Source organism: Dromiciops gliroides, chromosome 1 (genome assembly GCF_019393635.1).
Source record: "Dromiciops gliroides isolate mDroGli1 chromosome 1, mDroGli1.pri, whole genome shotgun sequence".
NCBI classification, from domain to species: Eukaryota; Metazoa; Chordata; class Mammalia; order Microbiotheria; family Microbiotheriidae; genus Dromiciops; species Dromiciops gliroides.
This window is the reverse complement of record NC_057861.1, coordinates 533,102,148-533,117,123: the sequence shown is the minus strand read 5'-3', so window position 1 is coordinate 533,117,123 and position 14,976 is coordinate 533,102,148. Positions and strand designations below refer to the sequence as shown.

At 43.6% G+C, this 14,976-nt stretch overlaps 1 protein-coding gene across 1 annotated transcript; it reads right to left on the bottom strand.

The window, feature by feature from the left end:
• Nucleotides 1-8,121: 8,121 nt before the first annotated feature.
• On the bottom strand, nucleotides 8,122-14,564 carry GRIFIN (galectin-related inter-fiber protein). The gene is made up of 5 exons (XM_043979235.1): nucleotides 14,496-14,564; nucleotides 11,411-11,490; nucleotides 11,017-11,176; nucleotides 9,245-9,411; nucleotides 8,122-8,301 (listed from the first exon to the last, which is right to left on the bottom strand). The coding sequence occupies exons 1-5, from the start codon at nucleotides 14,505-14,507 to the stop codon at nucleotides 8,286-8,288; spliced, it is 435 nt and encodes a 144-aa protein (XP_043835170.1). The 5' UTR covers nucleotides 14,508-14,564; the 3' UTR covers nucleotides 8,122-8,285.
• Between the last annotated feature and the right edge of the window lie 412 nt (nucleotides 14,565-14,976).

Genomic DNA, 14,976 nt, shown 5'->3' with positions numbered 1-14,976 from the left:
AGATAGATATAGCTATATCTCAAAACCCCCAATCTTCAAGACTTAAAACATCAAAGTTATTACCATATAATTTATTAACAATGCAATAAATAATGCAAAGAGGAAGTTGGAAGGTGATTGGATAGAGTAAATAGGATATCCCTAGATAGGAAAGGTTCTGGAAGAGATTGATGGCTGAGCCAGAGGGAAGGAGCTCTCAGTAGACAGAGGCTTTGACATGGATCAAGAACTGAAGTACTAGGTAGATGCAGAAATGGTGTGTGTGGATAGAATATCTGGAGAGGCCCTTCCGGGGGGTAGGGTGGGTTGAGGGGAGGCACAAGGTTGAGTGTATTTAATGGCAAGGAACTGAAACTATGCTATTTTTCAGCCAAACATCTGGGCACTGAAGGAGAGCAGTATGGGTGACCCAAGCAGAGTTAAATTTTGGTGGGATGAGTGGGGGAAATCCCTAACCAACAATGACTGGAGGAACCAAAATGGCTTTATTTGGGATTTTGCAAGGTGAGGATTTGGTTATAAATATATTAAAGGCAAAAATAATTAGCATGAGGTACAATAACTACTTGAAATTAACAGCAAAAAAGACAAAACATGGGGCAGCTAGGTAGCACAGTGGATAGAGCACCAGCCCTGGAGTCAGGAGGACCTGAGTTCAAATCCGGCCTCAGATACTTAACACTTACTAGCTGTGTGACCCTGGGCAAGTCATTTAACCCCAATTGCCTCACCAAAAAAAAAGAGACAAAACAAAAATGCAAAGCAAAAATGACAACAACAAAGGCAAAGCAGGAAAGCAGATTTTGAAGAGTCTGAGAATCACTGGATTTTATAGTTGACTATAAAGTAACATATTTATAGTTAACTATATAAGTAATTTCAGTGGCCACCCAGTACAACTCAGACATACCAGAAAGGAGTCCTTACTATAACATATCCATCAAGGAGTCATCCAGCTTCCACTCAAGGACTTTTTTTTGCTGGGCAATAAGGGTTAAGTGACTTTCCCAGGGTCACACAGCTAGTAAGTGTCAAGTGTCTGAGGCCGGATTTGAACTCAGGTCCTCCTGAATCCAGGGACGGTGCTTTATCCACTGTGCCACCCAACTGCCCCTCACTCAAGGACTTTGAATGAAGGGAAACCCACCACCTCCAGAAGCAACCCAGTCCAATTTGGGACTAGATAAAGAGTTATTTCTTCACATCAAATCTAACTTTGCTCCTTTTTAATTCCTTGCTTTTGGCTTGTCCTCTGGGATAAACAATAAGATTTATCTTACTCATTATTGTCCTTCAAACACACATATAGGGATATATGTACATACACACGCACACACACACACACACACACAATGACTACATAAAGAAATAGCCACCAAATCTTATGGAGGTGATAAGGGAACATGGTGCAGGGAAATTGTTACTGTGAATATTTTTTCTCATTCACTTTTTTATTTAGAATTTGATTTTCCCCCAGTTACATGTAAAAACAACTTTAACATCAATTTTTAAAACTTTGTGTTTCAAATTCTCTTTCTTCTTCCCTCCCCTTTAAGAAGGCAAGCAATTCAATATAAGTTATACATGTGTAGTCATGCAAAACATTTCCATATTAGTCAGGTTGTGAAAGAAAACAGACAAAAAATTCAAGAAAAAGAAAGTTAAAAATTATGCTTTAATCTGCATTCAGACACCATCAGTTCTTTCTCTGGTGATGGATAGCATTTTTCATCATAAGTCCTTCAGAGTTGCCTTGGATCGTTGTATTGCTGAGAATAGCCAAGTCATTCACAGCTGATCACCTTACAATATTGCTGTTACTTTGTACACAATATAGTTTACTTTGCATCAGCTCATGTAAGTCTTTCCCGGTTTTTCTTTCTTTTTTGTGGGGCAATGGGAGTTAAGTGACTTGCCCAGGGTCACATAGCTAGTAAGTGTCAAGTGTCTGAGGCCAGATTTTGAACTCAGGTACTCCTGAATCCAGGGCCGGTGCTCTGCGCCACCTAGCTGCCCCCTCCAGGTTTTTCTGAGAGCATCCTGCTCATCATTCCTTATAACATAATAGTGTTCCATCATAATCACATACCTGCAATTTGTTCAGCCATTTCCCAATTGATAGCCATCCCCTCAATTTTGAATTCTGTGCCACCAGAAAAGAGCTGCTATAGATATTTTTTACATATAGTTCCTTTACCTTTTTGGTTTTTTGTCTCTTTTTGGATACATACCTAGTAGTGGTATTGCTAGGTCAAAGAATATGAATGGTTGTTGGTTTTTTTTGTTTTTTTTTTAAGTGAGGCAATTGGGGTTAAGTGACTTGCCCAGGGTCACACAGCTAGTAAGTGTTAAGTGTCTGAGGCCGGATTTGAACTCAGGTACTCCTGACTCCAGGACCGGTGCTCTATCCACTGTGCCACCTAGCCACCCATGGTTGTTTTTTTAAGTTAAAAAACTACCTTTATTTTTTATTTTATTTTATTTTTTTTTGGTGAGGCAATTAGGGTTAAGTGACTTGCCCAGGGTCACACAGCTAGTAAGTGTCAAGTGTCTGAGGCTGGATTTGAACTCAGGTACTCCTGAATCCAGAGCCAGTGCTCTATCCACTGCGCCACCTAGCTGCCCCTTATACATTGTTTTATAGCCCTTTGGCGATAGTTCCAAATTGCTCTACAGAATGGTTGAATCAGTTTACAACTCCACCAATAGTACATTTCCCCCATATCTTATTGTCTCCATATCCCTTATATCATTTGTCATTTTCCTCTGCTGTCCTATTATCCAATCCAGTAGGTATGAGATAGTGCCCCAGAATTGTTTTGACTTGAATCTTTCTAATCAATAGAGAGTTAGAGCATTTTTTTTTGCATATGGCTATAGTTAGCTTTGATTATTTTATTTGAAAACTGTTCATTTCTGGGATAGCTAGGTGGCACAGTGGATAAAGCACAAGCCCTGGATTCAGAAGGACTTGAGTTCAAATCTGGTCTCAGACACTTGACACTTACTAGCTGAGTGACCCTGGGCAAGTCACTTAACTCTCATTGCCCCACAAAAACAAAAAACAAAAAAAAGAAAACTGTTCATTTCTTTTGATCACTTATCAATTGGGTAATGGCTCTTATTTTAATAAATTTAACTCAGTTCTCTATATGTTTGAGAAAGGAGGCCTTTATTAAACTTGCTTCAAAATTTTTTTACTGTGAATATTTTTAAAATGTTTTTAATGTTCTTTAAAAATACATATATACATATGTATATATGAACATAGTTTACATAATTAGGGTTTTGTTGGTTTTAGCATTTGCTGTTGTTATTAAGTCTGTGATAAATATTTATTTACAAAAAGAAAAAAGAAGTCATCAATAACGCAGCTTTATTCAGGATAGGTCCAGGAAGCTGAGATGGCCAATCTTATAGGTAATGACAACAGGAGTAAAGAACTGGTAGGAGAGGTTTGGAAAATGGAAACTTTAAAAAAGGCAATAATTACTCTTTCCCATGGACAGATTCCTCTGTTCTCCTGTATTTGAAAAGGACACCCATTCTTCTCTTCTGTCATGCCTGGAAGCCCAAGTGCTGAAGCACCTGCCAGATGGGAATGACAACTTGAGCATCCATCATTCCTTCCAAGGCCTAAGAGACAGACTACAACTATCCATTTTTTTTCATGTCCAAGGAAGGAAATCTTCACAAAAAAATCTGCTTTCAAATTAACTTTTTTTTAGGAGAAATTAAGTTGGAGGAAGGGGATGAAAAACTCAGGAGATAGCAGGACTCTTCCACAGAATGGGGAGGAGATGAATTCACCTGGGAAAAAGTAGCCAGAGTGAAGAAGAGGATCATTTGGCCACTTTCTGTTTTATAATTGTTCTTGATAACTGTACATTAAGTTCAGTTGTCTCTACTTGCTGTAGTAATGTAATATAAATACTGTTAGTACACTTTAAATATCAGAACCCTGGGGCAAAGTCCAGATCATTCTGTCCTAGTTATAGCTCTGCAAAGGTGAAGGATCTTGATATCTGGGTCCAAGAGAAATGTTGGTTGCAGGTCCCAATCCAATGAGTGGTTAAGTGACTGCCCTATACAAGGCACTGGACTAAGTTCTAGGATTTTGTTTTGTTGTTTCAGTCATATCCAACCCTTTGTGACCCCATTTAGGTTTTTTGTTTTGTTTTTTGGCAAGGATACTAGAATGGTTTAGCATTTCCTTCTGTAGCTCATTTTACAGATGAGGAAAGCGAGGCAAACAAGATTAAGTGACTTGCCCAGAGTCATATAGCTAGTGTCTGGGGCCATATTTGAACTCAGTAAAATGAGTCTTCCTGACTCCAAACCTTTGAGCTCTGTGCTCTAAGGCGCCACCTAGTGGCTCTTGGCATACAAGGACAAAACAAAACCAAAAAAAATAATCTCTCTCAAGGAGTTATGTTCTCCTTAATGGTATAAAACTTGTGACAAAAGGAAGTACACATGTGATAATTTGAGGAAATAAAGAACACCAACAAGGAAAGGCCTTGTGTAGGAAATAATAGTAACTAACATTTATGTAGGATTTTAAGGTTTTCAAAGCAACTGACATATTTTATTTCATTTGACCCTTTTGAAGTCGATGCTATTGCTATTCTTATTTTACAGATGAGGAAACTGAGGTTGAGAAATGTCAAATCACTTGTCCAGGTTTCTGCGGTGAGGTCAGTGTTCAAGGAGGGATTTGAACCCAGGTCTGTTTAGCTCAGATCCAGCCTTTGATTTATATGAACTGAATCTTGAAGGAAGCTAACTATTTCAATGGTTGGAAAAGAGAGGAAGTTTATTCCAGACATGGAGGTTAGCCTGTGCAAAGGCATATAGATGAGAGGCAGAGTGCTGCATTGCAGGAGCATCTTGGGTTATTTCCAGTCATCCTGACTTTTGTCCTGCCACTGGACTTTAGTGACTCAGGAAGAGCTTTATACAGCTCTGCCTCATGTAATGTCATTGGTCCTCATCAAAAAATGAAGGACGAACAACTATATAAGGCATTACAGGAACTGAAAGTAGGAGACTTTTTTTTTGCAGGACAATGAGGGTTAAATGACTTACTCAGGGTCACACGGCTAATAAGTGTCAAGTGTCTGAGGAAGAATTTGAACTCAGGTCTTCCTGAAACCAGGACCAGTGCTTTATCCACTGTGCCACCCAGCTGCTCCCCAGTAGTACATTTTTTGCTGGAACATAGAGGGCATGGAGGGGAATAATGTCCAGGAAACCTAGAGCCATACTGTGAGGAGCTTTAAATGGCAAGCTGAGGAGTTTCTATTTTACCCTAAAGATAAAGAAGGCAGGGATTGTCTACTTTGCCTTTCCCATTCCCACCTACTTCCTACCTATCTAAATTTTCCTTATCCTTGAGGTACAGTTCAAGGTCCCATGTTTCCTGTGAAGTTTTCCTAACCTCCAAATCTGAATACTGGAGGCACTTACTGTCTTTTCTATTGATCTGCCATTTAACACATATTGTCTCTGATTTCTCTTGTAATATTTAGCATTGTTTTTCAATGACGCCCACTGTGCCACGTTTCTCTCTTATCTAAAATTTCTTGCACTCTGTGGTACATCTGGGGCTTCATGGGACAACCCCCCCCCAATTTTTTGGCAGTTAGAGAGAGATATGAAGACAAGGTCAGAACATGTCACCTGCTGAAACTGGAGCTATTAAGGATCAACATTAAAAGAATGAGATATGATGAAAAATACTATCCACATCCAGAGAAAGAACTGATGGAGACCAATAACAGATCAAAGCACACTATTTTCACTTTATTTTTTCATGTTTTTCTCCTTTGACCTGTTTTTCCTCTTACAACATGACTATTATGGAAATGTTTTACATGATTGCTCATATATGACCTATATCAAATTGCTTACCATCTTAGGGAGAGGGGAGCTGAAGGAGGGAGGGAGAAGTTGAGGGAGGGAAAGAAAAAAAATTGGAACTCAAAATTTTCTTTAAATGTTCAAAATCTGTCTTTATATGTAAATTGGAAAAGATAAAATGCTATTAAAAAAAAATAAGATAAGATAATTTGTGGCAACCTTTGTAGGAATTAATCCACTCCCAAAATGGGGTATAAATGTTTTTCATAAAAGACCAGGCTATCTCTCAGGTCTGCATTGAAGACACCAGTGTGGCAATCTGAAAATATTTTGGAAGCAGAAGCTCTGAGTTTGAATCATAACCCTGGTACTTACTAACTCTGTGTTCTTCAGAAAGTCATTTAATTTCCCTGGGCTATGAAAACCTCATCAAGGAACAGGTTGTCCTTCATGCCTGTGATGTTCTTTCATCTCATGTCTTCCTCCTAGCTTCCCTAGCTTTCTTCAAGTCTCAGAAAAAGTCCCACCTTCTGCAAGAAGTCTTTTCTAGTTTTTTTTTCTTTTGTGGGGCGATGAGGGTTGCCCAGTGTCACGCAGCTGGTAAGTGTCAAGCGTCTGAGGTCAGATTTGAACTCAGATCCACCTGAATCCAGGGCTGGTGCTTTATCCACTGCTCCACCTACCTGCTCCCTCTAGTTCTTAATCTTAGTGCCTTTCCTTTGGAGTTACCCTCAATTTATCCTAAATATATCTTGCTTCAAGCATATAAATAGGTGTTTAATAAATGCTGATTCCCTTCCCCATATAGAATATAAAGCTTCTTCATTGGGTACCATATGGACAGGATATTAGAGCCCTGTTATATAATGACCTCTTGGAGACCATATTATAGGAGAAACCAACTTACATGAGGTCTTTCTGGTGCATGTCTCTTTAGGCAGGTTGCTTTATTGGGGAGAATATTGGCCTCGAAGGCGGGAGACTGGCATGCATGTCCTGGCTTCCCTATTGGTAAATATTCGTATTTGCTTCCTCATCTATCAAAGGGGGGATACCATTTCTTGCATTACCATCTTCATAGGGTTGCTGGGAAGACCTTTGAGTGCTGTGTGAACATAAGTTGTAATTGCCATCACAAAGGTCCAGAGGGAGATGGGAATCAGTATTTATTATATATCTACTATGTAGCATGCACGATGTTAAGCATTTTACAAATACCATCTCATTCTGATCCTCATAACAATCCCGGGAGGCAAAGGGCTACTATTATCCCCATTTTATAATTAAGGAAACTGAGGCAGGGAGGTTTAGTGACTTGCCCAGGATCACACAGCTAGTACATGTCTGAGACTAGATTTGAACTTAAGTCTTCCTGACTCCAGACATAGGGCTCTATCCACTGCATCACCTAGCTACTTGAGGGACCGAACTTTTTTAAAAATTTTATGTGGAATAGCAGCAGATAGTGCTGAACTTGGGGGTCAGGAAAACCTGGGTTTGAATCCTGCCTTAGTCACTTAGTAGTGTGACCCTGGGCATCTCTCTGTGCCTCAGTTTCCTCATCTGTAAAAGGAAGATGGTGGTCTTGATGGCCTCTAGCGTTTCTTCCAGTTCTAAATCTATTTCCTATGTACTAGTGGCCAGTAGGGATAGAGTATGTTTTGTACTATGAATGTATCCGCTTTGTGTAGTGAACAGTTACATGGGATTTGGAGATGACTGGAGTTCAGCTCTGGCTCTTTGGGACCCCCACCAAGTCACTTTACCTCCATGAGGCTCAATTTTCTTATCTATAAAATGGCCATAATACTTGTTCCTATGTCCCTCACAGAGAGGTTGGTGTGAGACTTAAATAATCGAACCATGCCTGTGGAGTATCTGTGAACATGAAAGCGCTCTGTGAGGTTCATGTCTGTTAATATTTTTTAGAAGTTCAGCAGTGCAGCCCTTCTGCAGAGTGAGGGTCCATCAATGTTTGTTTGAAGGATGAGCTGGGCAGACCTTTTCCCAGGAGATCAGGTGACTAGGCAGTGTTTCCCAGGGCTCAGGCCACTGATCTTCCCCTTCCATCCCCCAAGGCAGAGTTGGAAAAAAAAAAAAAGGTAGGAGCTGGGTTCTAAGGGGGCAAGGATCAAAGGCCCCAGGGAGCTGAATTCCTCACCCAGCTGACCATCCCGCCCTTCCTCTGCCCTCCCCCACCCCATAACAACTCACCATCTACTTTCTCAGGAGTAGTTTCAGTTTTTATTGGTGAAGCCAATGGCAAAAGTGCCTCTCCTGTCAAGAAAAGTACACACAAACACACAAGCACACACACAGAGATCTATCTCTGGTGGGCACTGCTGCTCTCTAGCATCCTTGAAGATCTCTCCGCATGTTTAGGACGTCCAGGCCAGGGCTTGAATCTCCTTCCAACACCAAGGTTAGAGCCTCCCATCTCTGTGAATGTCAAAAGGTATAAACTTTACAGTCAGGCCCACTATCCTCATAGTTTCCCAAAGAAAGGGGCATTGAAGAAAACTAGTATGCTCCTGCCCAAAGGGGTCTAAACAGATGGGAATCTGTGTGGTGCAAAGAGCAGTGGGCAAACTCAAGGAGCCCCAGTTCTACTCTCAGCTCTATCATCTTTTACCAGCTATTTGATATTGGGCAAATGGCACACACAGCTTAGCCTGTGTGGACCTCAGTTTCTGTAAAGATGAGTTCTGTAAAGCTGAGTTTTTAAAAGATAAAGTTTCTGTAAAATGAGGATAACAATAGCCCTCCCCCCACAACATGCACACACTGTCTTTCTCAAAGGGTTGAAAGGGTTGTTGTGAGGAGCCAATGAGACATGCAACAATACTTTGTAAACAACTAAGTGCTATATGAAGCCTGGAGGCATTTAGATAGTGCAATGGATAGAACACTGTGCCCAGAGTCAGGAAGCCCTGAGTTCAGATCCAGCCTCAGACATGTTAGTGGCTGTGATACATGGCAAGTCACTTAACCTCTGCCTCAGTTTCCTAACCTACCTCTTGGAGTTGTGAGGATCAAATGAGCTAATAATTATAAAGTGCTCAGCACAGTGTTTGGCACCTAGTAAGCACTATATAAATGTTACCTCCTATTATTGCTATTATGGGGCATCAAGGTGGCAAAGTGGATAGAGTGTCAGGCCTGGAGCCAGGAAGACTTATCTTCCTGAATTCAAATCTGGCCCCAGACAGTTAAGTACTAGCTGGGTGACCCCAAGCAAGTCACTTAAAACCCTCTTGGCTTTGCGTTTCCACATCTGTAAGGTGGAGAAGGTTGGACTAGTCTGAAGTCCCCTCCAGTTGGAGATCTATGAGCCTATGGCCTCTCTACCCTGATGACTGAGGCAATGATGCATCTCCTTTACCCCAGATAAAGGCGCTTCTTGGAGAGCTCCACCAGCGGCAGTCTGAGGTCGTTCAGCACTTGCACTTTGGAGATGGAGGCCAGAGGTTTCTGACGGTGCTCATACTGGGCCACCTTGTTCTCTTGGATGAAGACATGGAAATACTCCGAATCTGAAAAGATTTCAATCTGAAAGACAGGCAGATCAGGGCAGGCCTTAGCAGCAAAAGCATTAGCAGTCCCCTCCCTATTGCTCAGTTCGGGCTTTAAAAATGCTAGTTTAAGGAATGCATACATAAACACATGCTGCCTTTCCCCAACTAGAGGGGCAACTTAGCTTAGTGGATAGATGGCCATCCTTGGAGTCTAGAAGACTTGGGTTCAAATCCTGCCTCTGATGAGCCCCAGAGAGGACTCTAAAATGACAAATTGCAAAGCAATTGTCAATCTGAACTAACAGAGGGTTTTTCTGGGAAGATTCAAGGAGGGGAGTTCCCTATACCAATGAAATCACAGATCCCAACCAAAGCAATTAACAAAATGAGAATAGAGAATCCTTGAGAGAAAGGTTATATTTTCTTTGTATCCCCAGTGCTTCAGGGCAGCTAGGTGGTGCAGTGGATAAAGCACCAGGCTTGGAGTCAGGAAGATCTGAGTTCAAATCCTGCTGAAGACACGAAGAGGTGTGACCCTGGGCAAGTCACTTAACCCCTATTTGTCTCAGTTCCTCAACTGTAAAATGGGGGCACATTGGAGAAGGAAATGGCACATCATTCCAGTAGCTTTGGCCAAGAAAACTGTAAAGAAAAACCCCATGGGGTCATATAGAATTGACATGACTGAACCACAACAATAATCCCTAGTCCTTAGCACAGTAATACTCATAGTGGGAACTCCATAAATGTTGACTGATGATAATGAATAATAAGATTGTGACCTCTTGGTTGGTCCTTTCCTTATAGGACAGGTGCCCAAATTCACACGGCTGTTAAGTGTTTAATTTCACAAATGGGGAGACCAAGGCATCAGGAGGTCAAGGGACTGAACCCAGGATGGAGGGCAAGACAGCAATCAACCTTCAGAAGGGGGCCAAATGTTCAGATCTCCCATCCATTAGCACATAAACACCCTTGAAATCTTCCCAGGCTAATTTCACCTAATTAATTACCCACAATTTGGGCACTTAGAGACAGTTGTCAGTTTTAATTAGGAAGATAAGAGGAGAGATACCATTAATAGTATATACCGAGATAGGAGCCTTTCCAGTATCAGGAGGTGGGAAGAAAAAAAATGGCCTCTAAGATACGACGAGGAAGAAGATAAGACAAAGACTTCCAAGCACACTGACACTATAACAATGTCTTTCCACTATGTATACTGGAGATGACTATTTAGAGAGAGGAGCATGACATAGAGGGAATGTGCTGGGCTTATGTTGGATTTCTGGTTCTACCACTTACCAAGTGGTGTGAGTGTGGGAAAATGAACACGCTGAGCTTCACTAGGTCTCCTGATCAGGGAATGGATGACCACTGTTGTACTATCCAGGTACAGGTTTTAAGGGAAAAGTGTGTTGTAAATAGTAAAGTGCTATATGAACTTGAGTGATTGTTACTGTATCCCTCCCCTAAAGTCTGTCTCTGGGCTCCCCTCCTGCCCACCAGTTGGCCTTGAGAGGGCTCAGTTGTATTTATTCTGTGGGATTTTGAAGGGGACTGTTAACTTAGAGAAACCATCTTTGTCTATCCCAATGTCATTCTGCTTCACAAGGAGGGAGGGAGCTTGTTTTTTTACCTCAAATGGCTCCTTTAGCTCCAGAGGGAAGACATTGTAAGTTTCCTCTTCACCCCAGTGACTGCCCTGGAAGGAGTTGCAGACCAAGGTGCCATTGGAGAATCGAGGTTTGAAGTGGAAAGCGATGTCACCTGACTCAGAGAAGAAGTTGATTTCAAACCTATAAGGAAAGAAAACTACAGAGTGGAAGGCATTTGACCCTGTTCCCCTTCCCCACTCCCTTAGTCCCTTAGACCCCACAATCAGTTCATTCCTGAGGCATATCTGAGGTCCTCCCAAAGATAGCCCCAATCTGCAATGGTGGTACTTGGCACCCTCCTGTTGTCCCCTGTTTTCTCTTGGACATTATCTGGGAAGTGGAAGGGAAAGGCACGAGGAAAGAAATTTCTCTTACTCATCATCTTTGGAGTTGGACTGACCCTGGACAACCAGACTCCAGCCTGGGACCAGGCCTCCTGAGCAAAAGGCTTCAAACTGTGAACAGAAAGTGGGAGAAATGCTGGGTAGAGAGAAGGGTCTTCCTTTTCATCCCCCAATTAATCCAGCAACAAGCATTTATTAAGTGGTGATGATATACTAGTGATGAGTCAGATGAGAAAGAAAGACAAAAACAGCTTTTGCCCTTCACAAGCTCACGTTCTGATGGGGAAAACAACACCCATATAGAGTAGATACAAAGTAACCTTATTGGGGAAGGCACTAGGAACTGGAGCAAGAGGCAAAGGCATTCATTCATTCATTCATCAAACTTTTTTTAAGAGCACACCATTTGGGGCAGCTAGGTGGCACAGTGGATAGAGCACTGGCCCTGGATTCAGGAGTACCTGAGTTCAAATCCGGCCTCAGACACTTGACACTTACTAGCTGTGTGACCCTAGGCAAGTCACTTAACCCCAATTGCCTCACACACACACAAAAAAGAACACACCATTTTCTAGGCATTGGATATATAACAAACAGCTCCCATTCTGCCTTATATTATACTTATGTGGATATGTGTGTATGCCTGCTTCCACTAAAGTCCTCTTCCAATCACTCGCCATGGCATGGAAGTAACTCAGGTTCTTGAAGGCTCTGCCAATGGAGCACAAATTCTAGCAGGTGCTACCAAGATGGCAAGGCTTTGCTTATGGACCCTGTCAGTGGACTCCTGTTGAAAGACAAGCCTCATAAATGGTGGAAAGACTCATCACCAAAAGGTTGGCCACCAAGTAATGACATTTCCCCCTCAAAAAAGGATTCTGGATCTATGTTTTGATGATTCTATGAAAATGAAGTCAGGAGTTTCCCAGCTTTGTCACTTACTCTCTTCACAACTTTGAGCATCACTACTCCCCTCCAGGACTCAGTTTTCTCATCTACAGAATGGGCATTATGATACTTAACCTATATGGAAGAGTTGTTGCAGATGATTTTTTTTAGTGAGGCAATTAGGGTTAAGTGACTTACCCAGGGTCACACAGCTAGTAAGTGTCAAGTGTCTGAGGCCGGATTTGAACTCAGGTACTCCTGACTCCAGGGCTGGTGCTCTATCCACTGCACCACCTAGCTGCCCCTGTTGCAGATGATTTTTAAAGTGAATTTATTTAAATGTATTATGTCATATCTAAAATTTAATTTCTAAGTTAGCTTCATTATTTTTTGTTTAGAGCTATTATTATTTGTTGACTAATAATATAGGGCTTTAACAAGTTTTCTAAAGAACTTTCACTGCTAACCTCTTTTAATTCTCTTCCCAAACCCCAGGTATTGGAATAGGCTGGGAAAAAACACTGGCCCTTAGGCAGACCTGGATTCTGGTCAATTTACTTAACCTTTGAGCCTTCACGTCCTCATTTGTCTCGTTTGTGTGAATCAAGGATAATAATATACATGTCACCAAAATCACACACCGGTAATGATGGAAACGGTTAAAGAGGCTTAAATCAAAGTGAGGAGCTATTATGGGTGTGCTTTGTAAAGGATAAAATGGCTCTATAAGTATCAATCAATCAATTCATCAATCACGTGGCCCCTGGCAAGTCGTAGAATTTCTGTGAGCCTGAGAAAGCTCGCTTAAAACCTGAACGATTTCGATCTGCATGAGTGAATCACCTAGAAAATCACATTATTATTGCTATGGTCCATTTTCATCTTCTTCCTTCCTCTCACCCAACATACGCTTGCAAATAGCTACACAGACACAGACACAGACACAGACGCAGAGACAGAGAGACACAGACAGAAAGACAGACCACACACACACACACACACACACACACACACACACACACACACACACACACACACCACGGGCACACGCGCCCGACCGCTGGCTCCCATTCTCACACAACCCTTTGTACTTCCCAGGAGACCACATCCACCCCATACCCCTCTCCCAGCACTCCCTTTCTCCGCCTGTGTAGCCTCTTCCCAGCTTTAATGACTCAGGGGTTGGGGGGCGGGCCAGAGCAGGGGCCGAAGCGGCCAAACGGCCCAGCCCCTGCTCCCGCGCGGAGGGCCGACCCAGCAAATATCCGCGAATTCTAGCGCGGGCCTGTGAAATGCGAGCCCGGGCGTCTGCCTAGGGTTCTCACGCGGCCGGGGGTCGGGGGGTGGGAGTGAGGGCTGGCCAGGCTGAGCAGCTGCAGGACTCTGGCCCTAGGGAGAAAGCCGGAGCCAAGACCCCGGATAGCGCCCAAATCGCTGTTTGGCCACAGCCCTGGGGTCAAAGGAGGCGGCGCCCAGGCCTCCCTTCTCCCCGTCCCATTCCCCGAGGGATTAAGGTCCGAACAGACGCCCGAGCGTCCGAGCCGGCAGCCGCGTCCCTTTCCTTCGCTCCCAGCCCCAGCCCCGGCCCCGGCCCTCTCTCAGGGGCCTCGGTTCCCACGCTCCAGCTCCGACCGCAGCCCGAGGGCCCGGACCAAATGCTGCCCCGCCCGTCTTTCACAGTTCCCCCCCCCCCCCTTCCCCGGGCGGCATGGGCCGCCAGGCACGCGAGCTGCTAAATACCAGCCCAAAGGGCAGCTTTCGAGCCCCGACGTTTGGTCCCCCCGCTGGCATAGGGACTCACACATCCTGGCTGTCAATGACTGTGAGAGTCGCTGGGGCTTAGTGGTCCCACCTCTCTCTTTTGACAGAAGGCAGACAACACGTTCACACTTTCACAGCTCGCATTTATGTGGCGTTTTATATTTAGAAATCACTTTACATACGTTCTCTCACTTGCTCCTCAAATACAACTTCGGGAGGCAGGTAGTGCAAGCAATTTCCATATTACTGATAAATTGAGGGGTCAGAGAGAAGAGACTTGCTCCAGGTCTCATCAGGAGCGCTCTCCAAATCCAGCGCTCTTTAAGAGACGTCACATTGCCTCTCTGCCAATACTGGCACACGCACACGCATACCCTGCACAGCTCAGAGCCTAGTAGGGGGCTGGGAGGGGTCACCTTGTAGTTAAAGTTACTTAATTCTCAGCAGCCTGGGGGCCCGGCCCTCACCTGCACAGGCATCTTCCCAGTGGTCCCAGTTCCCAGTAGAAGAGACTGGGAGGTGCCCGGCTGTTGATATAGGCGGCCTACGAGATGGGAGGAGGACCCAGGGGTGGCCCACCCCCACGGGAATGCCTGACCCCGCCTTGCTTCCCCTATCCAATTCCCAGGCCAATTCTACTTTAGGAAGTGCTGCCTCAGATGCTTGCTACGGAGAAGGTAGGGTGTTTGAGGAGCAGATTCCTTAAAGTTTCAATTCAGCAGATCCATCACCCCCCCCATTATGTTCTAGGGACCCGGGGGAGACAATGATGAACAAGACCTAGTCCCTTCCTTACAATTTAGAAGAGTGTATAGGACACACATACATACCAATAAGTACAACAATCTCTCCTCCCTGCCCTCCCTTCGATTTGGAATTCTTTTATTGAGAATATAAATTAGGATGTCGGCCGGGTAGCAGCAACATACAGCAGAGTCCAGGCCTCCC